This window comes from Aulostomus chinensis, chromosome 20, assembly GCF_037954235.1.
Source record: "Aulostomus chinensis isolate RoL2024-O1b breed Wild chromosome 20, RoL_Achi_v1.0, whole genome shotgun sequence".
NCBI lineage: Eukaryota > Metazoa > Chordata > Actinopteri > Syngnathiformes > Aulostomidae > Aulostomus > Aulostomus chinensis.
Window position 1 is genome coordinate 21,450,300 of NC_141339.1, and position 27,116 is coordinate 21,477,415.

Below are 27,116 nucleotides of genomic sequence, written 5' to 3' on the forward strand. Positions count from 1 at the left end.
GGTGCTGTCGGTGAGACGTTCGGCCTTCTTGGGGCCGTTATTGGCGACAAAAATTGGTGATTTTCGCGAGACAGTCGGGACACTTTTAGCTGTTTTGGCAGCAAATCCAGATGTTTTTTCAGTGAGAGCATCTGCAGCCGTTATTTTGGCAAAGAAACCAGGTGTTAGCAGCGAGACACTGGGTCATTTGCAGCCATGTTTTGTTGGCAAAATTGTCAGTGTTGAGTGAGACGTTGTGGCGTTGGTAGCCGTAGATCTGCCAACAAAATTCGGTGTTTCCAGTGAAACGTTTGCAGCCATTGTTCTGGTGACATAATTGGATGTTTTAGCAGGATGCCGCTACTTCTGCAGCCATTGTTCTGGCAAGAAAAGCAGGTGCTTTCAGCGAGACGTCTGAATATTTACAGCCGTTTTCATGTTTGTTTGTTTGTTTATGTTTTGTTTTGTTTTAACCCGGACCGCGATCCTAACCTAGTATTTCTTGCCTAAACCTACTATCTTGAGATATTGCATTTTTCCACTGAGAATCAAAGCACCGTCCTCCATTTAGCCTGAGGTTCTCACTGCAGGGGTTTGAGCCGATCGCACGAGTGGCTGAGAAATTTGCAAGGTGACGGGTGGAAGTGGTCGCATACGTTTTTGTAAGATGTTTCGGGAGGATATTTTCTGTTGACGGACATCAAGAGAGGGATAAAGACGATCCACCGTTACAAAACGGCGCTCTCGGTTTGCGGAAAACACTATAGACAGTGTGTGCATGTACATATTAGTGGTTCAGTCTTTGTCATTCCAAGTTGGAATGAGAATAGAAACTTTTATTACACACTTGATATCTCGACAGGAAAATTTGTCAGCTGAGTTTGGTTTTTATTGAAAACACATAATTGAAACTGAGCGGCAGAAATACAATATTACCATAAATCATAAAACAAATATCCTGCTCAATGTGGTGTATTGTGGTTCATCACTGTTAGTGACTTGTGCTACTGTGCAGTGACTGCGAGCCAGTGTAACACAGTAGATGAATAATACCAGAACTGAGAGAGACGATCCAGCTGTGCACCAGGCGAGCAGCAGCCCAAGTGAATGAACAGCTATACACTAGATTCATTGCAATATTATATTAGTCTTTTAATAGCCAGCTGCGTGGGGTTGGTCAGATATTGTAGGATTCAAATGCTGCGTGAAAGTTCCAGCACTCCCGTATAATCAAACGTTGATTTTGGGTCCAGTTTAAATTCAGGACTTTTTTTGTTTTTTCTTGTGTTGGACAGAATATTCTGGCACATTAGCGCCTTCTCTGCTGTCTCCCTCACAGCTCCGCTACTTCAAACAGCAGATCTGAAACTTGCGCCAAGGTCACCCTACCTCCGAACGACGGAGCGCCAGGCCTCGCTGTATGAACGTGGGCCCATATCCTGTCGGGAGCTGGAAGACAGATGCTGGATGTACAGCGGGGATGCAAAGCAGAGTCAGATGGGACAAACACCCTTTGATGAGCTGAGCTTGTCGGGGGGTTTAAGTCGTGACCAAACAGGGTGGGAGGTGGGCGTCGGGGGCCCGGAGCAGGCTGGGTAAATCGCAGGCTTCTGACTGCTGCCAGGACGATCATAGCAAACCCAAATCTGAGACTTAAGATTGATTAGTTGGCTATAAAAATATGATCGTGGGTCGATTTGCTTCAATCGAAGATGTGGACTTTTTTTCCCTCCATGCGCTCGCTGAGCGTGTTGACATGGACTGCAACAATCCAAATACTGACCTTATTATCTCCGGGGTCGGGGCAGAATTACACAAAAAAAAAAAAAACGTGTGGCTGATTTTTTTTTGTTGTTGTTGGAGGGCCTAGCAGGGGTCCAGGATGACCCCGGCGCATCGGTGCTCTGATGCATCTCACATTGCAAAAAAAAAAAGCATTCCTTATAACATTGAATTTTGGTCTTGGAGTAGGTTTGCCTTCTCCAAGGTTTCAAACCAAGTGTTTACACGAGTTCCTTTTAGGATATTCCGTTCATCTTCTTGTTTATATGCTGCGCAGCGAAGTCGGACTGATTACTGAAGACCTGCGCCCTCGCTACGCGGCCACGTTCTCCGTCAGAGTTTCCCCGTCACGCGCTACCCTGGTATATTTTGAATCTTTGCTCGCCAGTAGTGCAGAGAAGCGAGCGTGGGGAGAGTCTGCAGCCGGAACTGTGACATCAAGCAGTTTGACTTCCTCAAGTTGCTGAGAACTCCAGTTGGACTTCATAGTTTGAGGAAGGCGTGTACGTGCCTGCAACGCATGTCAATCACCCGACTAATCGGGTGATTGATCCTGAGAACTGACCTCTTTCAGGTGAAGGTCGGGCGGGGGGGGGGGGGGGCATTCTGTCCTGGCGGCAGCATCTTAATCACCAGGAAATCTGCAAATTGGCGTCTAAAGTCTGATTTGTGTTCTGCTGGAACGCGACACACTTCCAAAATGACGCGCCGGCTCAGATTCTGAGCGTTGTGTGCGACGCGTGCGGGTTTCAAAATGACTGCTTCAATTGATAGCGAGAGTCATCAGTTATTTTTAAAATTAAACTCCACCACAACACTGAAGATGTTTTCCACATTACTGCGAATATATTCAGCGCTGAAAGAATGATATTATCATAGCTGAAACTTAACACTGTCGGAACAACCGGCTCCACGGTGCCTGCAAGGCCGTGTTTATCACTATTATAGATTTAATTACTACTATTCACATTTATCCATCCATGAATTGTTAGTTGATCTTTGAGAATGTTGGACAATGTGAACCATATTTCTGGTGTTTGGGGCACATGGAGGGGAAGTGTAACTCAATCACTCTTTCTCTCCCCCCTCCTCCCGTCCACATGACGAGGTGCCAGATGCGTGTCAGTGCTTTCAGACTTTATATATCCCTCCCACATCCTAACACACACACACACACACACCAACAGATGTATGCATACACACACACACACACACACACACACACACAGCCTACATGCATGCTTATTTAACATGAGGAGTTATTTCAAGTTACTTCTAAGCTGCAGACCTGGAAATAAGCTTCTCTTTTGTCTCGACACGCTAAACTTATTGTAAGATGCAGCTGTATCCAACTTTACGGCATAAAAACAAGCTGCAAAAACCCAGATGGAACCCCCCCCCCCTCCCAAAAAAAACAAAAAAAACCTGACAGCTGTGCCTCCCAGTAGTCTCTTTTATTTTGAAACAGGCTCTAAGTATCAAAGGCCTTTGTCTTTAAGAGTCGCTGCAATAAAATTGTGTTTGGGAGCAACAGAGAGCGAAGCGAGAGTGGCATTAACGTGCCGCCACCGCCGCCACCTATGTGTGATGTGGCACTCAGAGGGACGGGCTGGAGTCTTGACAGGCGATCAGGGCCGAGGGAGGCTGGTGGTGGCTGGCTGAGATGCGGAGGGTAGATGATGCCCTCTACAGTAGACGCAGGAGGGGCCGGTCAGCAGGCCTCACACACCGACCCCCACACAACACAGCACAAAAATAAGAGCACAGAGAGAAGAAGTTGCAGTGGGAGTGTTTTTGTTTGTTTTTCAGTTATTTATTTCCTGTTTCAGTTTCTGTCTCTATGGAGAAATGCACTTTGCAAATTCCTATTTCTGGTATTTTATTTTGCATGAAGTATATTAAGATTTCATATTATTTTTGCAATTTCTCTGAAAATTCTAACGTAGAAGGCAAAATGATACTTGGTTGAAATCTCTCCAGTATCGAGATTTGTTTATTTGCAGTAAAAAAAATAATAATAGCACGAAAAAAATACAACCTGAAAATAATTAAAATAAACATATAAGAAAGAACCATAGGAATCAGATTGATTGACAGGTAAAGATTCTGGCAAAGATGTTTTGTAATATTTTTGAATCAAACATGAAAGTGATGAAATCCAGTATGAACAGAAGATGTGGCAGCACTTGTGAATGAACAAAAAAGGCAGGTGTGAGTGTGTTAAACACTCGTGCCTCTATTTCAGTTTGACATTTTTGTTGTAATAAATTAAAATAAACTTTAATATAAACTTTACGGTTTAGGGGGGCCGTTCTCTCTGCATTGGGAGTTGCTTTAACCTTTGGGGATTTTCTGCTCCGTGACTTCTGTTGTCGGGTTCCGATTGTTGACGCCAGTTTACGCTGAAACCGCTGTCTCCGGTCGAATCGCGCGTCATCACGCGTGATATCCGAGCACGTGTGCTTACACTTCCTGAGCGACTTCCATCACCGTCGCTTGAGGGAATCCGCTGCTGCTGTTTTGGCTGAATTTACACTCAAGTGACATCATTTTATCATTTTTATTTGTTTATTTAGTTATTTTTTTTTTTGGAACATGACATTTTGTCAAGAGAGGAGCGCACGCGGCGCGGGGGAAACCTATAGAATGTACCTGTTACACCTGCGCACCCCCCCCCCCCCCCCCCACGCGACCGAGTGTAACTCTACTCCGGCAGGGCTCCTCTCTCTCTCTCTCTCTCTCTTTCTCTCTCTCTCTCCCCTCTGGTGGGTGACTCACTCCTCTCTCTCATGGAGTGTTACTCACTTCTCACCCGGGGCTCTGATCCTCATTGAGCGTCGCTCATTGTCGGGACGCTGAAAGACGCGGGCGCGGACTCGCGGAAATGAGCACCTCCAGAGTCGGGAGCGCGCCGCCGATGATCCACGGGAGCATGTCGGTATGTACGGCGCCGGCGAGAAGTGTGTGAAATGAGAAAAGGCGTGAGGCTCAGCTCCCTGCGCGCGTGCGCGCGCGCGCGCGTGTGTGAGATGAAGCTGGGCCTGTAACACCGCGGACCTGTCGGGTGGTTTATACAGGCGTGATAGATCACGGCGGAGGGGATTCTGGATCCGACTCTAGACACCACGTGTTGGAGTCGCATCAGCGCAATAATTGCTGGGCGCTCGAGCCTATATAAACCACAAAAAAAAAAAAACTTAGCCCGGGAAACCCCGGGCCTCCAAACACTAACCACATTTACGGCTGCAAAAAAAAAAAAAAAACGGAATCCGTTTTTCCACCCTCCTTCATCTCACCGGCGATGTTTTGTTTTTTCTCTCCCTTCAACCTTTTTAACCTCCAGAACCTGCTGCGGCTCGGCCGGGAGACTTTATGCAAACATGTGTACAATTTGCAGGCGTCGCGGGGTTAAATAAACTCAGTTTAGCGCGTTAAAACACTTTGAAACACTTTTGCTTGTGTGTGTGTGTGTGTGTGTGTGTGTGTGTTAGTCGGTGTGTGTACATAGCCCGCGGGCTCTCTGAGACTCTTTCAGTTTCCACAAAGACTTTCAATGACGCACCTGGAGCAGCGCTTTGACTTCTCACCGAAGGAAGACAGATAAAAAAACAACAACACAACAGCGACAACACAAGGCTCCTCCCGGCTTCCGACGGTTCGCTTGCAGCCCCTCGTTCGTCGCCACTGCACGGCCTCCGTTTCACGCGCGGACGTCTCGCCGGTGTTATTTATATCCACACGAGGACGCCTGGCGCGCGGACGCTTCCTCTGAGAAGTTTTGAGAAAAAAAAAAACAAAGAAAAAGGAAGGAGTTTGTCATTTAAAACACCATCAAGTCCTCACTGGTTGTTGGGTTTTTTTTTTTTCCCTTTCTTGCAGGAGAAGTAGCCCTATATTTTTGTGCCTGTGTGTGTGTGTGTGAGTGTGTGTGTGTCGTTAGAAGGCGCCCACTAAAGTTTAGAAACGCGTCCTGCGCTCACGGAGTCCCATTTTCCATTGGCAGACTCAAGCGGAGGCGCACACTCCGGAGTTTCTCCTTGAGTGTGAGAGAGAGGAAGAAAGAAAGAGAAAAGAGGAGCCGGAGAGCCTTTTAGTTCCTCTTTTTTTTTTTTTTTTTTTTTTTTGATAATCCACGCTGTTGTGATGCGAATTCCCGTAGATCCCAGCGCCAGCCGGAGGTTCAGTCCGCCGTCCAACAGCCTCCAGCCGGTCCCAGGGAAGATGAACGACGTGAGTTCCCCAGCCGGTCAGCCGGACGCGGCGGCGGCGGTGCCAAGACTGCGTCCGCACGAAAACCGCAGCATGGCCGAGATCATCGCCGACCACCCGGCCGAGCTGGTCCGGACCGACAGCCCCAACTTTCTGTGCTCGGTCCTGCCCTCCCACTGGCGGTGCAACAAGACCCTGCCGGTCGCCTTCAAGGTGAGTCCCGATCCACTGGATCCTCTTCATCAGCTTCTGTTAGAGATCCAACTGGATTTAAAAAATAAAAAATCTTTTCACGCTGTTTTCAACTGAGTGTTTTAAGAGTGTGTCGACCCCCCCCACCCCCACCCCCTCCTCTCCGGGTTTAGTTTGACTTCACTTGACACATTTTGATGATGAATGTATTCTTATTATCACCACCATCAGCCAGCTTGATGCCAGTGCCCTTGGTAGTACAGCCTTTCAGAGTCAGACTCAAACCGGCAGTCCAGCCGAGGAGGCTGCGGCTGCGAAGAGCGGAGGTCCTGTCGTCATTCATGATTCCTACCGATTCAGGTTGAAATCTGACAGTGACGCTGGAGGTGCGTGTCAGCCTCAGAGAGAACCCTTCTGGGGGGAATTCTGTCCATGACAAATGAAAAGAGGCATTTTTAAAAAAAGGAAAAACAAAAAAATTAATTGTAGAAGTTAATTTAAACAACCTCCCCAGCCTGTGAGTAAAACCTGTTTATTTATTTCTTGTTTACTGTAAAAAAAATTTTTTAGCAATTGTGAATTAATGTGAAAATAATCTAGAATATATAATGACATGTTAGGATATTTTTAATTATGAGAAGAGAATGTTGAGCCTCAGATTTTAAGGTTTAAGAATAAACAGAAGAATAAAAAAAATAAAACATCAACTGAGGGTTTTTATCAGCAGGCGTTTTGAAGTCCCGATATGTATTTTTATTTTATTTTTTTGTAGTTGTTTGTTTATGTATTTATTTTAACACACCCATGACATTTCCCAAGAAGGAGCCTGTTAATTACTGGATTGATCTCATCTCAGAGATCATTATGTTGAAATACGTGATGGCTCTGCTGGCTTCAAATCAACAGTGACACTTAAAAAATTTTTTTTTTTTAATAAATAAATAAATAACAGTGAGATTTTTGCCACTGAGACGGCGTGACTGCTGCAGCTCCGCCGCTCTGCTCCTGCTCTTTAATCCGCATCCAGGACTATAAAGCGTAACACAAGGCCTCCATTGAAAGACCGCATTTATCAAAGTGAAGAAGTGCTTCGGCAGCATGAACCTAAGTGCGTTTATCAACATCGTTTGGATGTAAAAAAGTGGCTGGATGCTTCTTTTTTTTTCTAATGTGAAAATGACAAACAAACTGGGGTTTTTGCTGTAAAACAGAAGATTCCTTCTGTTTTGCACTCCTTTTTTTTTTCCCCCTCAGTTTTGCTGCTTTGCACAAGTTGTGTATTTCCCAGATTGCAGGACGTCCATTGAGCTGATGAAGTGTGATTGTTCCTTTTTCAATTTTTCTGCCTTTTGACCTTTTACACCCCTGACAGGTGGTCGCTCTGGGAGACATACCTGACGGGACTGTTGTCACGGTTATGGCGGGGAATGACGAGAACTACTCCGCCGAGCTGCGGAATGCCTCAGGTGTCATGAAGAACCAAGTAGCGCGCTTCAACGACCTTCGCTTCGTGGGCCGCAGCGGCAGAGGTGAGGCCCTCGATCTGCGAACGCCTCGGCGGGAGCTGTTAGCTTCAGTGGTGTGGATTAGTGGTCACACGCCCTACGTGGCAACCGCATAATAATCTCTCTAAACTCCGGGCTCAAATCCCAACACCCGTCCCAGGGAGTCTGAGAGGCCATTCACATCGCCGCCGCTTGAGATTTAAATATGTTGAATCTGCAGGTCAGACTGACAAGAATGGATTGTGAGAGGAAGGGTCTTAATTTTCTAATTATTTCCTTTCATCCCGCCGCCTGCCGTTCACCTGACGTGACCTTGCTGGCTCTGGGCTTATTAGCACGTTGGGTGGTGCTCCGCCGCCTGTCACTCTGCTCGTAACCTCAGGCTCTTCCTGAATTCTCGGCATGTGATTCGTTTGCTTAGAGTGCCAGCCTGCTCCTGAATCGTCTTAATTATGATCTGGCAACCCTTTTCACACTTTGGTACAGTTTAAACTTTCTTAAAGGCTTTTATTTTGTGAAGTTGACATTCTGTCAGCAGCTCTTGACTTCTTCTTTTTTTTTTTCTTTCTTTCTCTCTCTTTCTTTTATTTTTTTTTCCAACTCCCGTTTTCATCTCAAAAGTTTGGGAGTGAATCCAGGAAGGATGATAGATGACCAAAAAAAAAAAAAGAAAAATACAAGGGGAAGAGTTGACTTGTTGCCTTGGAAATCTCGCGTGCATCCTCTAGCTTGTGACACAGAATCTAGTCACAGGAAGTGACACAAGAGCCAGGGGAGATCGGACTACGAGGCGTCTGAAATGAAACCCTGCAATGACGAGATCAGATAGGATGTTAGATCCCGAAAATGTCATGCAGAGAGAGGCTGAAATAGCGAGGATGGATGGGACAGGTAGAGTAACAGGATACTGTTGATAGTATCATTAGACTTAATAGTAGCAGTGTACTGGATTGTCTTGACAGCGAGCCTGAATTAGCCGGATCACAGGGTGACGGATGACAAACAGCCATGATGTTTGGGGAGGTGACGCACTAGACGTCCCGCTTTATTCTCCCTCCAGCCTGCATGGCTTCTCCCACTCAGACCAGGTATGTGGAACACCTGTTGCATCTGGGCCTGTCGCTATCAGCCCCGCTCATCTTATCGCTGCTTTTGAAAGGCATGTTTACCGCGAGCCAGAGCGGAAGCGTGGCGGACACGCACGAGTACACAGCTGAGACTGAACGGACAGCTGCTGGGATGAGTCGCTGCTGTAACCTACCCCCCCACCACCACCACCACACACGCACACACTGCCACCCCCCCATTCGCCCCCCCCCCCACCCTCCCTTTGCTTGTTGCCACGGCTACATGATGCATACCTGAGACGTTAGTGCTGCCGCTGCTGACTCTGATTCACAGCATTCCTCCTGCGTGCACATCGGAACATACACACTTGCGCAGACACACACACTCGACCCAGAGGCAGCAACTGCTGGGGATTATCGAGAGAGGAAGTGACTATTAAAATGCCTCTCGCCCACTCACACTGGGCTAGACTGGGAGAAAGCCTGGATAACAAGATACTTCTCCCTCACTCATCTTCCATTTAGACTCTGCCAGAGATCCTAAATAGACCCTCTCAGATGTCCAGTGTTGTCTGTCATTAATCCTCTCTAAAGTTTTCTTTTTCCCAGTTTGTATTGGCTATTACGTGATCACAACCACACTTGTGACTCGGGGATGGTTTAGCCATGAATGCAGGTCATTGTGCCCATGGATGGTGTGTCATTTGATGTTGTTTGATGTCACCACAGGCAAGAGCTTCACCCTGACAATCACAGTATTCACCAACCCGCCACAAGTGGCCACTTACCACCGAGCCATAAAGGTCACCGTGGATGGACCGCGTGAGCCCAGGAGTGAGTACAAATACATACAATTTGGGAACGTATTTCTTCTTTTAAGTGATAGGTACACATATTTACAGGTTTGTCTTAAAACAACACAAAGGTGACCATGTGTATAATCTTCTGACATGCTTGAAATGTAAGTTTGCGTGGAGTCACGTCGGAGGTTAGCGGGAGTTTTAACAGCCAACGTGGACCAGAGGAATGAAAACACTGGGACTCCAGAACCACACCAGACTTTCTCAAGTCTGGTGCTACTCATTGGGAGTGAAATCTAGTGCGCTGCCCCTTTAACGACAGCTGTGGGTGTGGCATTAAATGCTTAAATTGTAGCAGGCTATTAAAACAACTTAATTAACCAACAAACACCCAAAAAAAAAAAAAAAAAAGCGTTTGCATAACAAGCTCTGATTGCTCTGATTGTGTTAATTTGCAGTCAGCTTATAATTTGACCTCAGGAAGCGGGTCAGAGTCTCAATTTAGAGATAAATAAGAGAAATAAAGTGGGGCTGAATGTTTCTGAGAGGGTGCACAGGGTAGCAGAGTGCTAGCATCAGCTCCTTTTAATGGGCCATATAAAAACAAGTGAGCAGGAAAAAAAAAAAAACTTTACTATAGCCGTCAGTGCCAACTGGTCTGGCATGCAGCTGTTTCCCCAACCCTCCTCCCTATTCATAAAAAACATATTCTCATCACATAGTGTCTCAGTGAACAATATCACATCGCAAACAAGGCCCCACCGACCCGCCCGCCCCGCCCGCCCCGTCACATATGGCACCAGAGAGACACAGAGGAGCCGGGAGACAGTAGGATTAGTACCAACATCAGTCGTAGGAAACCTGCCTGCGCTGCCAAAAAACGCCTCACACACTTCCAGCGTTGGTCAACATGCACGCAGGCACAAATACTTGTCCTCAAACACCCACCGTCCACCCCCCCACCCCACCCCCACTGTCCTGCTCACTCGTGAGACATTGTGTTTGATCAAAAGCATTTCCTGTGCATCTGCTGTCCCATGTCAGATGACTTTCAAACAAGTCCTGTTAACTTGGTGGCGAGCAGATGGGGAGTGAATTTGTTTAGAAAAGCCCCAGTTTGGTTTCAACAAAGTCTGGACTCGCGTCCGGGGAGCCGGGCTGGTAGCGTGGACCCTTGAAGTGAGGCTGACTCACCAAACTAGTCTGCCTTTCGATACCAGTTGTACGGAAGCCAAGGGCGGCCGAGCCGGCGATGACCTTTGTATGCTGGTAATTTTAGATCGGTTATTATTGCATTAGCTTGACATAGCTAAGCTAGTTCACTGGAGGTAACAGATCCATTTATCTGGCCTTTTTGAAAAACCAACCTCTTGTTCCGGTAAGATAATTAAATAATTATCTTGATAAAACCAAGACCGCAAGCTAAATTAGCTACAGATAATGAAGGAAAACTGAGGTACTAAGCTAACTCGATGTTAATTAGTTCATCTTTAGGAAAATTAGCTAATAAGCAAATTAACTTGTTACATCGCGGAAACAGAAGGCTGACTTCTTCAGACCACAAAATCCTTAATTTGTTGTCTTGAGAAAACAAAGACGAACTGATTAACGCGTTACCTCGTGAGTAAAAGCGCGTCTTCTCAAGATAAAGAGATGAAGATGGTAATAGCTGGGTTTGTTTTTGGTTTTTTTCAGCATTTTCTTTTCAAAGCAATGAGATAAATGACTCCGATCTAATGAGAGGTGGAGCTTCGTCACCACAAGATAATGCAGTGCTTAACTTGTGATAAAATGTTAGCATGAAAAGGACGGCTGTCTTCAGCTTCCATACATGTGATGTAAATCAGAGACTTTATGTTTTTGTAGCATCCGTTGATCTGATATTTTCCCTTCAGCATCCTCCTTTGCACATTAGGGGTAACCGTTTCAGGACACGAACAGCGAGACAGACTATGTCATCATCTGTAACTTTCTTGTAGTGTTGCTAAGTGGTCAGAATTGCGGCGGCGGTGTAATTTAGCCAGAAACTTCAGCCAGAACACGTCTCCCTCTCAGGGGTCATTAAGCTGAGTTTGGAGGGTGGCAAAACACACATGTGCCCTCTCAGCCGCTCATCCCCTCCCCCAGGATCCAGCCGGCGAGGCTCCAAAGCTCCAGCGAGATCTGTGACTCTATCTGTGAACGCTCCATTGACACACGGCAGTTTTGTCGGCTCCAGTTTGTGTTCGCGGCCCTGTGGTCCACCCAGGGCCGAGCAGCCGCCCCACACGGAAGGGTTCACACATGGAGAGAGAACAGCGAGCTGTCTTTAGTTTGACACTGGCACTCTGTGGCCTTCCTCTGCAAAAACACCGCCTTGTTTCTGGAAAATAAGCTGACAATAATTTTAGATTATATAATAGTTTCTATAAATATACTGTGTGCTTTTATTGATATTTTTTGCACATTTCCTGGTGTTATTGGCAGTTTTTACTCCCTGTTAATGACTTGCCTGGTTGTGGATGTCTCATTCAGGAAGGACATTTTGTGCTGATGTGTTTGATGAGCCTTATGGTGGCCATATGACTGTTCCTGAGGGATGTCATTTCCCCAGCGGTTCCGTATCCAACATCAGTAAAGTACGACCACCCATGAATGAATGGGGCTCCTATATCTTTGAACTTTGTGGTGGCGAGCTTTATTTAATTAATTTCATGGTCAGAGTGACGAATATCAGTGAGGTCTAGCTTAAAGATCTGTGGTGCGATTTTCCTCAAAGGTTTACTGTGTGCGTGTGTGTGTGTGTGTGTGTGTGTGTGTGTGTGTGGGGCTATGGTAAGTGGTTAGTCAGGTCCCTCTGGCCACTGTGTTATTAGCGGGACGCTAACTTGGTTTTGTGGCTCGCATTGTGCTTAATCGCCTGACAGCTCTTGGTTATCCTGTGGTTTGCCACTGCACCAACACACAACATAGAGTGTTAGCACATGCGTGTGTCTGCGTGTGTGTATGGGCACGTGGGTGTGTGTGTTCATGCTTGGAGGCAAGTGTGTTTGCTCCAGTAGATATGATTGCAAATGAATGTCTGTCTTTTAGCGCCTGCGCCTGACACTTTTTGCAGAGAGAGTTCGTGTTAATGGTGTCATTAGTCTGGTGCAGCCACAGTACAGATTTGGAGTGGAGCTAATAGGCCTCATTAAATGTCATTTTGAGCTAATAGACAGGGAGTGGTTGTTTAAACCAATATGCTTTTATAGTTGGTTCTGTCTCCTTTCGGCTGCTCCTGACAGTGGCTGCAGCCAGCTGAGACAATCTTCCTGAGCGATAATAGCTGAGCCGTAATAACCCAATACACAAGCCGTCCCGTCCAAACCCACTCTTCTCATTACAGTTGATGACAGACAAACAGAGGAGGTGACAAAAACCATTGTGGCATGACGCATGTTGTGTCTTGTGGCATTTTCAAGTGGTTATTGCTAATAACGTAGCGTATGCGACATGTGTGTTGTGCGTCAGTGGTGGAGGTTAGCGGTCAGGCCTGTCTCTGGTCTTTGGTGTATGGAGCTGGTGGGTCCGCAGGGTTTGAGGGCTCAGGGATGGGGTCGTGTTTTGGTTCAGTTTTGGTCAGGGTGTTAACAAGTCTGGTGTAGAGGCCCCGGTGCCTTGTGGGTCTGCAGACAATATTAGTGGTTCAGAAAAACCTGTCTGCCAAGCCATACTCTTTCTGTGACTTGGGTCCCCCCCCCTCTCTCTCCCTCTCCCTCTCTCTCTCCCTCTCCCTCTCTCTCTCTCTCACACACATATACACTTTGTATGTTTAAATGATATTATTATATGAAATAGATAAGACACTTACATGTGTGACATTTTGCAGTCGGTTCTCAGAAAGGCGATGAAGTAGTTTTATGAGAGTCATGTTTTGCTCTTAACTTGAATTTGTTAAGATGCTTGTAGTCACATTTTGGACCAACTACAAAGGAAACTGTGGTCATAATTAACCATAATTCAATTCATTTACTGGATTCCAAAATTAAACCCTGTCTTCAGAAGAATGGTGCATTTTCGGATTTTTTTTTTTTTTTTTTTAAGACAGGGGAAAAAAGAAGCACAATTGCAAAACCCTTCAAAACAGAGTGATCACAAATTTCTTTACATTTATGTACGTTGTGCTACGTTCAAGACAGATGAACCAGAGAGGGCATTTGGTGTGAATACTTTCAAGACTGTGGAATAAAGTCGTAGGACACCAGAAGACGAGTTCAGTTTGGCACATAAACATGGGTGTCATCTGCATAAAATTAGAAAACAACTATGCCCTCAAGAAGAAAACAGACAACAGCAGAGAACTTAAAATTGTGCCTTGTGGGACACCACATGTGACATGAGAAGTATGGGGTAGAGATTTAGCAGTAGCAACAGGGGATTTTCTCCAATTGATACAGAATTGGAAAACAGTGTTGAGCAATATTGGAAAGGCTCACACTCATCTCATTCATATATATATATATATATATATATATATATATATATATATATATATATATATATATATACACACACACACACAAATAGCCATACTCAAATGCTGCAACCATGACACCAGAAACCCTCCAAACAGTGTCATCACATGAAGTCATACACACGCCTCTTGCTATTTTGTGCTTTGTTTCTCGCAGCCTTTTATGTTCTGTTCTTCAAGCTTAGTTCCTTAATAATAATAATAATAATAATAATGATGACACTGCACCACGATATTTGAATTTAATTTACTTGATGCTACGTTCATATTAAATTTGTAGTCTCTGGATTATTAGCCGTCATCAGCAAGCTGTCTAGAAAATAGAACATTCTTTTGTACATCATCCAACTAATCAAAGAATCATTTCAGTCACGTGTCTAGAGAAAACTCTTGGTACACACACACACACACACCTATCTGCTGCCGTGCTCAAAGCAGCTTTTAACAATGGGAGCCGGACAAATAAAACTCACCAAAACATTGTGAGGAAAGGGAATGAAAAGATGGAAGAGTTGGGGGGGGGGGGAGATGAGAGAAGGGTGAAAAAAACCCCTTCAGGCTTTTCCAGAGGCAGTCAGTCAGTTGAATGTCTTATGAAGTTCCTTGAAGAGGTGCCAAGGCTCTGCAACGCCAAACACAAAATCATTGAGTGGGAGGGAGGGAGGAAGAATGAAAGGGGGAGACAGAGAGTGGATCATAAAGAGATAAAGATTAAGGAAGATGGCCCAGAGTCGCTTGCCCCCCTCGCTGTAACAATAAAACATCTCTGAGGGATTTGTTCTCTCCTGTTCCTAATCAAACACTTTAGTGTGTGCAGGAAGGTGCAGAGGGAGTCTGTCTGAAAACCACATGCAAGCTAAACTGTGTCAGTGTGTGTGCATACTTTAAACTATATTGTACAAGTAATGTGTTTTTACGTTCAATAAATATATTGCCTTTGGGAATTTGTGTGTGTGCTTAAGTGTGTGTGTGCGTGTGTGTGCTCGTGTGCGTGTGTGTGTGTGTGTGTGCCCTTCCCTTGCCTGGCTTGCTTCCTCCAGGCTGGAACGCATGGACCACACAGACGGCTGGCAGGGCTCCACGACAGCCTGGCTCCCCCGTTTCTCTCTTTCTCCGTTTCTCCTTCGCTTGCTGCCTCATCTCCCACTCCTTTTCCCTTTCTCCTCATTTCCTCTTTTTTTTTCCCCCTCAACCCCCCACCCACCCACCCCCCCACCTACCTCCTCAAATCTCCTGTTTTTATCATCTCTCTGTCTACCAGACCCCCATGGTAGACAGGAGTCTGGCTGTCACCCACTTTTCCTCTGGAGCTACGCTCTGCCAGCTTCGGATTGCCACCTGAAATAATTCATTGTTTCTGACCGCTCACAAAAACAACATGGCCGCTGTGAGGGCTCCAAATAAAAACGTGAAATATGGACCCAGTGTATCCATTCATCGCCTTTACTGGCCGCTCCAACAACAGATGACTGACGCACGAACGGGTTGATTCAACGCCATGAGCAGGGGTTGTTTTTTTTGATGTTGTTTTTTTTGCTTCTGAATCATCCCCTAAAGATAAATTCACCCGAGCAGGGATCATAAAGTAGACTGAACAGCTTTGAGGGCATGACGTGACACCAAATTTATAAATTATCCCATTTATTCAGGATTTTCTGTCCGTCCACATTTTCCTCACATGTTAGTCAGGCAGCAGGCAGAACCAATTTCTGCTTGTGTGCTGGGCTTTGAGTCGGGGGACAGGTTTCCCTAAAAGACAAGGTTTCAAGGATTTTCCTGTCGCGTGTATGTAAAACAGCCTCACCTAGCATCAACCGTATTCACACACTGACGGATGAAGCTTTTGTTTTTCATCATTTTTTCAGGACAGATGGGATTTTCAATGGTTGTTTTTTTTTTCACATCCTTCCAAAGATATTAAAGAGTCGTTTGACCATTCAGAGCAACCGTCGTCCATCAGAGAAGCTCTTTGTTTCATCTCCCAAAAGAAAGCCGGTACAATCCCAAGAATCCCCACGTCCTGAATTCAAGGATCGGTTGTGGCACATAATTGCATCGTGTTTTGACCGATTAACGTTTCGCCACAGAGGGAGTTTCCTTGGGTGACAGCACGTGCTGCTGGTCGGACGGCGTTTGCAGCTACACGACTTCTCCATGTCATTTATTGATGTATGAGACCTGAACCAAATTTTTCATACAGTGGTTTCCAGTCCCTATAAATGGTGTCCATCAAATGATGCACTACGGCCCGAAAAGACTTTATTCACATCGAGAAAAGAAGCAGCTATAAAACGGTAAATTTGAGATGACACTCGGGTTTCCTTTACACCCGGGAGCCCAGCATTTTTGGCCTCATCTGCCGCTGCGTAGCATTCATAAGAATGAAAAGGGCCCCATCTCCGACTCTGTTTCCAGTTCTCTTAAAACAGCACAACCATGAGGTCACAGCCCCAAACGCGAAGGGCCGGCCTAAAAACTTTTGAGTAGTTCTGCAATACAGGTTTTCTTTCTCTCTCTCTCTTTTTTTTTTTTTTTTTTAAAGTCTCAAATTTTTTCCAACCACTTTTAGCAACAAAACCTGGGAACCTACTGTACAGGTTTTGTTCCTTTGAGTCTGCTAATTATCACGTATCATGTTTTAGAAATCTCAAATATTGTTTGGACACAGTGGGTCTCGGTGTTTCCAGTCCTTTTTTGCAAAGCTAAGCTAGCTGTCCACTGCCTGTAACCTCATATGCCAAGAGGCATCTTCCAGAATGTAAAAGTACACTGGTTGTCATCAGAAATCTCGGTACAAATCTTTTGCTAGCTAGAGAAACTTGGGTATTTGAGGAATATTTTCAGCCAGGACATATCTCGCCATCCATCAAAGTTCCCTCTGCTCAGATCCAATCTAATGCTACCATTAATTACAGAGGACTTATAGTCTGTTTGCCTACTTGCTCTTACTAACTGTTATCAGATCAGCAGGGGCGAGTCGGATTCAGACTTATGTCTCTGGGACGGCTGAAATAATACTATTCTTGGATCAGTGTGCAACTGTGCGATTAGAGATACTATCTATAGCGGTGTTATCTAATCATTATTAATCTACGTGTGTGTGTGTGCGTGTGTGTGTGTGTGTGAGAGAGAGAGCCCGTCCTGCGTGTGCAGAAGTGTGTTTGCATATGTCCATTCTTGGGTGCGTTTCTGTGTGTGAGAGTTGCTCACATCTGGTCTGAATCTGTCGATGTTTCCGGCTGCTGGCTGGGCAGGGAAGTGGCAGGCGCTATCGAAAATCTCCGCTGTTTTCACAGGGATGATGGGAATCTCAGGGACTTTCCCTACGGCAGTGAAATCATCCGCCTTTCCCGCTCCTTTAAATACCCCGGGCTCACTCCTCCACCCTGCTAGGGTTCCGATAAAACAGCTGAGACATCTTGTGTTTGGCAACAGTGGTCCTCTAAAAGGTGTAATTAAGTCATGAAAAACTGTATTTACTGTCAAGGCCACTAAACTAATGGGCTTGAGGTCTGGCTGTTTGGAGTGTAAATTGGACCTAAATGTGGTGGTATTCCTATACAAGACGAAAAAAAAATACGTTAAAGCATTTAAACTAAACATCAAAATGTTTCCTAACAATATGGAAGAGAGGGAGCTACAATACAAGATAGTGTGACACCAAAGTTCCCAGCAGTGTCGGAGCTGCATCCTGATGTAGATCAGATCAGCTTCAACATCCCGACCCTACGGAACCTTAAAGTAACGCAGCCTGTGTCTCCTGACTGGTGTAGATTCACCCATAGGTCTTAATTTACTGGCCATCAGGGTCTCTTCATTTCCATGTGCTTCCCAGTGTCGCCCGCCCCCCACTCAACCACCCCTGCTCCCACCCCACCTCAAGCTCCCCTCATCTCCCCTCGTCTCCCTTTGCTATTTATTCCCATCACTAGGAGACGGACTGTGCACAAAGCCCGCACTGTGTCCTGAGGCTTTTTTAGAATCAAAATTTGGTCTGTTGAAAATGGAAACGCTATGATTGACTGGGCACAGCTTGCACTGAGAGACGAGGAATGCCAGGGAGAGGCACAAATTATCCGCAGGAACGATGGAGGAATATTATTAATGAAACATGGACATGAATAATGTCGTAGAGCCAGCCGATACTATTTGTGTTCCAAGGCAAGTATGTCAAGAAGCTAATGATGAGATTGTCTGTTTATTTTGAACTTGACGATGCCAGTCCGGCAACGTCACCCTAATAAAATAATGGTCCGTCTGACTGTCACTGGCTGCTTTTTCGCTGCCGGCGTCCTCACGTCATCGCCGAGCAGCAGAGTTTGGTATTACAATTCCAAATAGTTGTTCCAGAATAAATCAATGTGTATTGAGTTTGAAGGTTCTAAAATCATCTCTGATGGTGAAAGTTGCAGTAGTGGAAAACTGCTAACACTTCAAACCGGCCGCTTGTTAAAGGACAAATTCCTTTTTCATTTTGCATTTATTTGACTGTAAAACCGGCCCCCGTTCATATCTGCCAAGACCGTGCGTCGTAAGGATCCGATCGCAAGGGAAAATGCTCGGGTACAGGTGTGAAACGTGCGTCTTAAGGGATCTGATTGCAAGGGAAAATGCTCGGTTACAGGTGTGAAACGTGCGTCCTGAGGGATCCGATTGCAAGGGAACGGCTCAAGTACAGGTGTGAAACGTGCGTCCTCAGGGATCCGATTGCAAGGGAACGGCTCAAGTACAGGTGTGAAACGTGCGTCCTCAGGGATCCGATTGCAAGGGAATGGCACGGGTACAGGTGTGAAACGTGCGTCCTGAGGGATCCGATCGCAAGGGAACAGCTCGGGTACAGGTGTGAAACGTGCGTCCTGAGGGATCCGATCGCAAGGGAACAGCTCGGGTACAGGTGTGAAACGTGCATCCTGAGGGATCCGATCGCAAGGGTACAGCTCAAGTACAGGTGTGAAACTTAAGTCCTGAGGGATCCGATCGCAAGGGAACGGCTTCAGTACAGGTGTGAGACGTGCGTCCTGAGTGATCTGATTGCAAGGGAATGGCACGGGTACAGGTGTGAACATGCGTCCTGAGGGATCAGGTCACAAGGGAACAGCTCGGGGACAGGTGTGAACGCACCCTCGTTTTAGGCGTGATCACTCAGACCCCACTCAGAGGTGGTCGAGGTTAAATGTCGCCTTAAAGCAGTGCGACAGTAAATGAAGCGTGTTCTCATTTCCGCACCAAAATATATGAAATCTGATCCTCCTAAAAACTTCCTCTACTACGACTGTGTTGAACAACTTGACCAATCAAGAAACCAGCCAAGAATTGAAGCCAGTCTGTTTTGATTTAGCCCTTTTCTGTTTTTATATTCAGACCAACTCTGCATGTTCTCATGTTCATGGTCGACTCCCACCGAAGGCGTGCGCGGTGCGTTGTGTCAGCGGTGAGCCGTGGGGCTCTTAACCACTGGACTGGCACCATGGAGATCCTGTGATTTTAAACACCTGGACGACTGTGTCATTCCATGACAAGGAAAGAATAATAGACCTGCGTCGTTGGCGAGCGCGTCTCTCCCGACGAAGGTGGTCGGGGGTAACACTGCAATGAGGCTGCACATCCCTGTGCTCTCGGGCGGGAGTCTTACTGGGGCACCTGTAGAACATTTACGCCATGTCCTCGATTGGAGATGTTAGTTTCTTCCCCTCAGTCTTTGTCAGTTGGACGTTTGGTTGCTGTGGTTGGTCAGTTTGTTGCTCTCGCCGAGCAGAAACTCTCAGTCGCTCTCGCTCAGCGACACTTTTATCCATCCGGTTCCGACAGAAAGCTGTAGACGCCGGACACTGCCCTTGAAGCGCCTAAGTTCCAACTAGTCAGCTGTCTATCCCGTTGCCTGGTAACACGGGCGCCGCTGGTTCGATCTGTGCGGCAGCCTTAAGTCAGATTCGTCTTAACTTTGTCAACATACCAGAATGCACAGAGATGCTGACGTTCACCAGGATGATGATGATGACGACGATGACAACGACGGCGGTGTTCTCCTCCCGTACGTCTCAGTTTAATAGAACCTGCAGGAGGTCCAGAACATGGAATCCGACGCTTGTACACTTTTTAATTTATATTCACAGCAGTTCAAATGAGCCCTGAAATGACTTCTCAGGACCAACAGACGTTTTCCAGACGGGCTGCCTGTGTAAGCAGAGTCCCAACAACTGATATTCTCCTCGCGGTGCAAATCTGAATTTTTTTCTCTTATTTGCTCTTTGTCAATAACCAAAGAAACAAATGTATTCGTGCATCTGCAACACAACCCACTGGTGGCATGACGTAAACCAATCAGTGAGCTTCATTACTTGCATTGAAATCTCCATTCGTGGCAGACAGAAAAAAAATGACCAAAAATGTCTTTACGTGGACTTCTTACACTCATTTTAATGCATATTATTTCACTGATGTAGTATTTTCAGGCTATTGAAGTAGGCAGTGTTGGGAATGCAGTGTATTTACTTCACAATACTGCAGTCACAGTCGACTGTTCTTTGTCCTCCCCTGACATGTAACCGCCGTTGTGGGGGAAGAAGTGGTTTTACACATTACCCTCTACAGGTAAAGATTACTGCAGTACTGGCTTATTAACGGCCCAAATACTGAATGTGGGTGAGTTTTTCTACCGTGTGTTTATTTGCACATTCCACATCATGCGCTTGTTTATTGATTATGTGTATGAATGAAGAAACAAACGGGGAAATATGCAAATCACTGATGTGTCTGAATTAACCGTGTAAGTGAAAACAGACGGGAGGAGGCAATGAGCTGATCACTCCACGCGGCGGCGACTTAGTTGCAGCACAGATGACAACGTCCTGTCATCGCTAACCTTCTCCATTATCACTCACGCTAAATGTCCAGTCAGCCTGTTGCCTTCAGCCATGAAGTCGTGGCTTGCCAGCAGAACGTCTGTCTTGCTTCTAACCAGATGTTTTCTGTGATGAGGGCTGTTGTTGTGAGAGTGAGGATTTAGCCTTCTACGCTAAAATGACCTGGCGCCGCCGGCGTGGATGCGAATCAATTTCACATTTGCTGCTCTTGTGTGGGAGAGACTACATCTCCGTGACATAAAATGATGACCTCGTTTGAACATCTCCCCAATCCGCCTCCCCACTTCCTCTTTAACACCCAGCGAGTGCTATCGGTTTGATGTCGGCTCTTTGTTCCAGCCGAGCAGCCGGCAGGTTGGGCTGGATTCTGAAGTAGCTCTCTGTTTCTGTCTGAGCCAGCTGGAGCGCTGCCAAGCACAGCAGGAGTTTCTCCTCTCCTCTGTTTGATATTTACTTTACCGCCTTAACAGGGGAGCTAGTGCGAGACCAGACAGACACACTGACACTGTGGTTAAAAAAAAAAAAATTTGTGTATGTGTGTGTGCACAGTCTTCTTTGTCTATCCCGCCTTTACTACACTTCAGTCTACACCTGGGCCTGTTAGCAGCTTTGATGATCACTGCAGGGCTGATATAGGATACAGGGTGTGCATGTGATGTCAGAGTGGGCGGGACTCACTAGAGCTACACCCGCTGAGCGGCAGTAGCCTTAGCAGTATTAGCGTTCAGGGTAGTAAAACAAAAATCCTTCCAGAATGCAAATGAGGCAGTTGAAGCTGAATTAAATGAAGGTTCAGATGTGATCGCTGCTTATGGGATTGGTTTTTGTTTGTTTGTTTGTTTGTTTTTGCGACAGTGAAAGACGATCGTGCTAATCGGCTAACAACATGACAAATCACAGCATAATCTGCACAGGCAGCAGGTTCAAGTTCGCTTAAACTCAAATGAAGATGTTTTCCTGATCTTGACCCAGTGGTTTTTTTGTTCCTAAGCTTAACTTTGTAACAGGAGACGTGTGTTTGACTCCCGTTACGCAACTCAAACCAGGATCTTAACCAAATGTTGTTGTTTTTTTGTGCCTAAAACGAACAAGATTTTAACTTGCTGACGCATCATAAAACACGACTTTACAAGAGTGAACTTCAGAAGCTGTCGGTTAATTATGAAAAAATAAAACTTTCTAGTATAAAACTGTGTCAACCACCATGTTGAACCAGGGGATTTTGTGTGTCTCCACTGTGAGAGGATCTTAATTGACTTTCAATTGTTTTCCTGGCTCGTAATTCCCAGATGTCGTCACGTATCTCTCTGAGATCTGGTTGGTTGGGTCCAGCTGCCTTTAATTTAAGAGGATAATGATTTATGCTAGTATCCCCTGCTAGCGCCGGCCATGCTGCGGCGTGTTTAGCTCAGTCAGACTGGGGGGGGTGACATCAGTGCGTTCCCTCTTGAGGGTCGGCTGTCTCAGGGTGACTCACTGTCTTGTGTTTACTCACTATTTGCTGTACCTGCTGTTTTTGTGTGTTGAGAGAGTGATGAGAACAGAATCAGAGATAGAAAAGGTGTAAAATCGGAGGAATGCAGCAGAAGAACGCGCATATTATACTTGGCATTAGGACGCCTTTATGATGGCCGGATGGCGTGAGAGCTTGTGTTTACCTGAGGACGAACCCTCAGGTTAAACCTATACATTCATGCAGCTCCTCACCCTCGCTTCCTCTCTGTTCAACTCTTTTTTTGTTTTTTCTCTCGTGCAGGAGGACAATGATCTCACTCCGAATCTTTGTTATTTAGCAGGATGTAGCATCTTCTTTCCAAAAGCCTCTGCACACAAATTCTCTTCGCCTAAGTCAGGCACGGAAAAGAAGAACTGAGTCATTGAAATGCAAATTACTCAAGATAACTGACGAAACATGCCAGGAGAGCAAACGAACAGATCCCGCATCATCTTAGCACTCACTGATTGGTGGAAAGTGTGTTCTATCTTAAGCGGGGGCACTTGCCCGAGGGCTCAGGGGGCCGATCGAGGGTCCCACTCAGCCTGATCTCCTTCCAGACTCACCAGCAGTGTTCTGATCATCCCAGACATGTTTGCTGCCGAGGATTTTAAATCGGGATGATGACGTGAGTGCTTTACAAGAAGAATCCCAGCATCCAATGTGGAAGCAGCCACTCAGTCTCTCTGCAAGGCTGTATTACAGCTTCCTGATGAGGTCACACGACAGCGATGACATGAGGCTTGCTCTGCTCCCCTCCGGCATGACAGCATTAATAACATTTCTGTGGTGTGATGCACCACTGTTTTCAGAAAAAGCTTGTCCTGTGAGCATGTTTGAGATTAGGGGGAGGGACATCTTTGAAGACTATCATGCAATATGAAGTCATCAGATCCGGGTCTGGTTTTCAATCAATTCCAAAATCGACTGGATCGTCCCCCAACATCAGTTCCATCATTTTACTGAATCTCATCACAATCAATCAACCACTTTCTGAGTTGTTCTGCTCACAGACAAACCAACAGCAGTGATCACATGACCTCCTTGGTGAATGTAACTATGCTTAGACTTGAGTTTTGTTTTGTTTTGTTTTGTTACACAGACAAGGGTGAGAACGGCAAAGGTCAGGCTGTGACCTTTGATTCGACGTGTTCCACCTGGCAGAGACCAGAGACCTCAGCCACATGTGAAAATTTAACAATTCAAAATAAATAACTGCCCCAAACTCTAACGGGTTCCTCCTTGGTCCGCACTACACCTTCTACCGAGTTTGGTGAAAATCAGCCTCCTAGTTGTTATGCAACCCTGCTAGCAGACAAACAAACAGCACCGATAATAGAACCTCCCTGGCAGAGGTAAAAATATTCCTTGTGTGCGGCGTCGCTTGATCTCTGATGTCCAGTAGAACAGCCGGGGTCCCTTCAACGCCTGTGCTTGTGTGTCTGCAGGGCATCGTCAGAAGCTGGAGGACCCTCCTAAGACCGGCCTGTTCTCGGACCGCCTCAGCGAGCTGGAGAGGATGAGGGTGAGGGTGGCCGTCCCCACTCAAGGGCCTCGGCCAACTCTCAACACAGCGGCCAACTCCTTCAACCCCCAGGGACAGACGCAGATAACAGGTGAGCTCCCAGGAGTCGGCTCTTACCTGGCGCTGATGGGGCGGGGCTCAAAGCTCCTCGTCAACTGAAACTTGACCTCTGACATCCCCAAGACACTTCACGATTACACCCACCGCATGTTTCAGTAACGTACGAAGTCTGGCGTTTTTAAAAAACGTGGACGTTAGGAGATATTTTTAAAGAGGTTGATTTATACCTAAGCAGGATTGCACAAAAAAAAAAAAAAAAAAGATTCCAGACCAAGAAAGAACCCATAGAATTTTGGGGAGCATAAACATTTAACCTGACAAAAAAAGAGAAGCAGCATTTATTTTTTTACACGGACTTTGGTGGAACAGAGGTGGTGACATGCTTTAAAGGCTTAGTTCCAAGATAAGACACATCATTAAAGGGACATTTCACCTTTCAAATCCTCACAAGCAGGTGTCTTGAGAAGAAGTTGTTCTCTCCTGCTTTTCTTCTTCGTTACCACAGGATGCAGAAAGAGCCAGCTACGTATGTGTAGCAAGAAGCTAATGAGGGCTGGTGGCTAACAACAGCTACAGCAGCAAACTACTGATTTATAGCCGGAAAGCTCAGTAATCCCCGAGCACTTGGACTGAGCGAAGAGAAACTATAGACGAAGAAGGAAATACAGGATAAAGAAGATGCGGATTATACCAGAAGATGTGTCTCAAGTTTGTATCTGGCAGTTTTGCTGTTGTTAGCCATTCGTCTCCATTAGCCTCAAGCTAATTCTACATGGCTGGCGGTTCAGGAGGGTGTTTGTGAGCTCAAGACATCCACTCGTAATTGTTGGAGAGGCAAAACATTCTTTTTTTTAAGTAGTGACTTAATTCATTGATGAAGTGACCAAAAGGTTTTGTTTATAAATCACTTGAAAGCAAGCAAACGGCTCTCCTCTGCTCCCTCTCTACAACTGGATCTAAATATTTTATCATTAGTGAAGTTATGGACCGTAAAAAAACTCCCAGTGAATCGCTGACCACAGACTGAACAGTAGTTGCTAAAAATAACCCTCGCTGGAGTCCATCCTGGCGGCAGCGGCGCTTGTGTGCAGCATGTCACATCGCCTCTAAGATCATCTGTCTTTGTCTCGCTCCCCGTCCCAGAAGGTAACACCATCCCTCACGATTCGGCCAGGCTGCTACCCGATCACGGCTCATTATTTAGCTCCTAGTTACTCTTTGACTTGGTGCTCTTACTCAGTGGATTGTTTGAAGGATGGTTAAACAGCGTAGCGGTGGGGCGGTGCGGGGAGAGTTTTACCTATTTTGAGGTCTACCTTTGCACACAGGTGAAGTTCTGTGAACGAGTTCTGTCTCGTGTGCATCCAAAGCCCTGTGACATCAACTCAGTAACCTCCTGATCAGAATTATTGATTTTGTACATGTAAATGATGACACTGATAGCTTCACACTTGGTTTGGAGTTTTCAGGTTTGGAAACTCTTGATTAAATTAGCATTTGCACTGCCGCAACTTGGAGTTTCAGCAGTAGAAATATCCTTGCATCGACTCTTTATGCTACACCTTCATCTATTTGAACCCTTCATCTGTCACTTTTAGCTCATGTAATAAATGCAGACCAGTGTTGATTATATTGAGCAATTTCCTCTAAATATCCTGTCCCACTGTTCTCTTCATCTTCTATGCATTCATAGTTTTCGCCAATTTTCTCTGCCTGTTGTTATTGTTTAGATTTACAGTTGTCTAGTCGTCAGCAAAAGACTCGTTCATTGCAGCACCCAGTCAGCAGCTCTGACTACAGTCCAGTTCCGAAGTTGTCATGTTGCTTCGTCATATATGATCTATCATAGACAAAGACCTTGTGGATGTCTGATGGAGGGATGCTAACCTGCCCATCCACTCCTGTTCATTGTGCTAAGCTAACTAGCTTGTAGGTCTCGGCTCCCGAATGCACAGACGGAGGAGAGAAGGGAGGATGACAAAAAGTTACTAAAGGAAGTGTGAACTTCCTCCACCTCTGCTTTCAGCTTCCTTTGGGTTTACAAAGTGTTGAAGTTATTTGAATGACCTTGTTATTTACTTTTCCTAGGCTCACCATTTGAACTGCTCGTTTCTACTTAGGCCTGTTAGTGGTGATTACTTGCTCAGGCCTCCCTGCCTGCTAGCTAACCAGTTTCCAAACACTCCCTCTCATGTCGTGTTCGGATGTTACAGCTGACTCAGTTTGTGGATTTTCTTTGTTTTTTAGCTGCTCTTGAACTTCCCGTCCACAGGAACACAAGCAGGCTGCCAGTAGCCCCGGCCACATTTCACATTTGATCACACGTTTTTTTAGCACAACACATAAAAATATCTCGCATGCAACGGAATCTCAGTCGCATTTTACGCTCCACATTTTTGTGCTGCAGCACACAGACGATGACAAAGTGTGCGTGTCAGTTATTTTCATAGTTGTCTGCTGGTGTGTTTACACCCTGGGTGTGTGCCAGCGAGCCTCTCTGCGCCTCATCTGCTGCAAGCACAATGTTTTATAAGGCAAACAGGAAGGTCTTCTCTTCGGAGGTAAACATTAGATGTGTCATTATGGAGGATGTTGCATAACGTGGCCAACTGATTCTTACCTCTAAACACAAACACAGAGAAACACTAATAATGTCATGCAGTTGTTTTGAATGTTTTCAATTTGATAGTAGAACCCAACTGGAGCTGGTGGACCACGAGGAGTAATTCTCTTTGTCTTTCTGGGTTCTTTCTCTACTTCCTCCTCCCTCCTCTTTGCTTCACTTCTACCCCTCAGACCCTCGCCAGCCCCAGTCCTCTCCTCCCTGGTCTTACGAACAGACGTACCCGTCCTACCTGAGTCCCATGGCGTCCCCCTCTGTCCACTCCACCACCCCTCTCTCCTCCAGCCGAGGCACGGGTCTGCCCGCCATCAGCGACGTGCCCCGACGCTTGCCAGGTACAAACACTGCTTTGCCACTTGTTCTCACCAGTCACCACAGCATTAAACCATCACGTCCTCCAGCTTAGTAATCCAGGTAAAAGTTCCTGAACTACTTCAATCAGCACTTCAGCCTGAAAGTGACATCGTGCCAACATCGTTTTTATTCAAGTTCTCACAGAAGAGCGGCGCTCAGCAGGAAGA

General features: G+C 46.0%; 1 protein-coding gene across 5 annotated transcripts in view; it reads left to right on the forward strand.

The window, feature by feature from the left end:
* Window positions 1–27,116, forward strand: part of runx2b (RUNX family transcription factor 2b) — a 75,668-nt gene that overhangs the window by 43,371 nt on the left and 5,181 nt on the right. For 4 of the 5 annotated variants that reach the window (XM_086190417.1, XM_086190416.1, XM_086190418.1 and 1 more), the window contains 5 exons: window positions 5,921–6,183; window positions 7,535–7,691; window positions 9,464–9,568; window positions 23,836–24,003; window positions 26,769–26,930. In XM_086190417.1, coding sequence (XP_086046543.1) covers window positions 5,921–6,183; window positions 7,535–7,691; window positions 9,464–9,568; window positions 23,836–24,003; window positions 26,769–26,930 — 855 coding nt within the window. Of the gene's footprint in view, window positions 1–5,904; window positions 6,184–7,534; window positions 7,692–9,463; window positions 9,569–23,835; window positions 24,004–26,768; window positions 26,931–27,116 lie in introns of those variants that run through there. The other variant, XM_086190420.1, reaches the window with a different exon arrangement.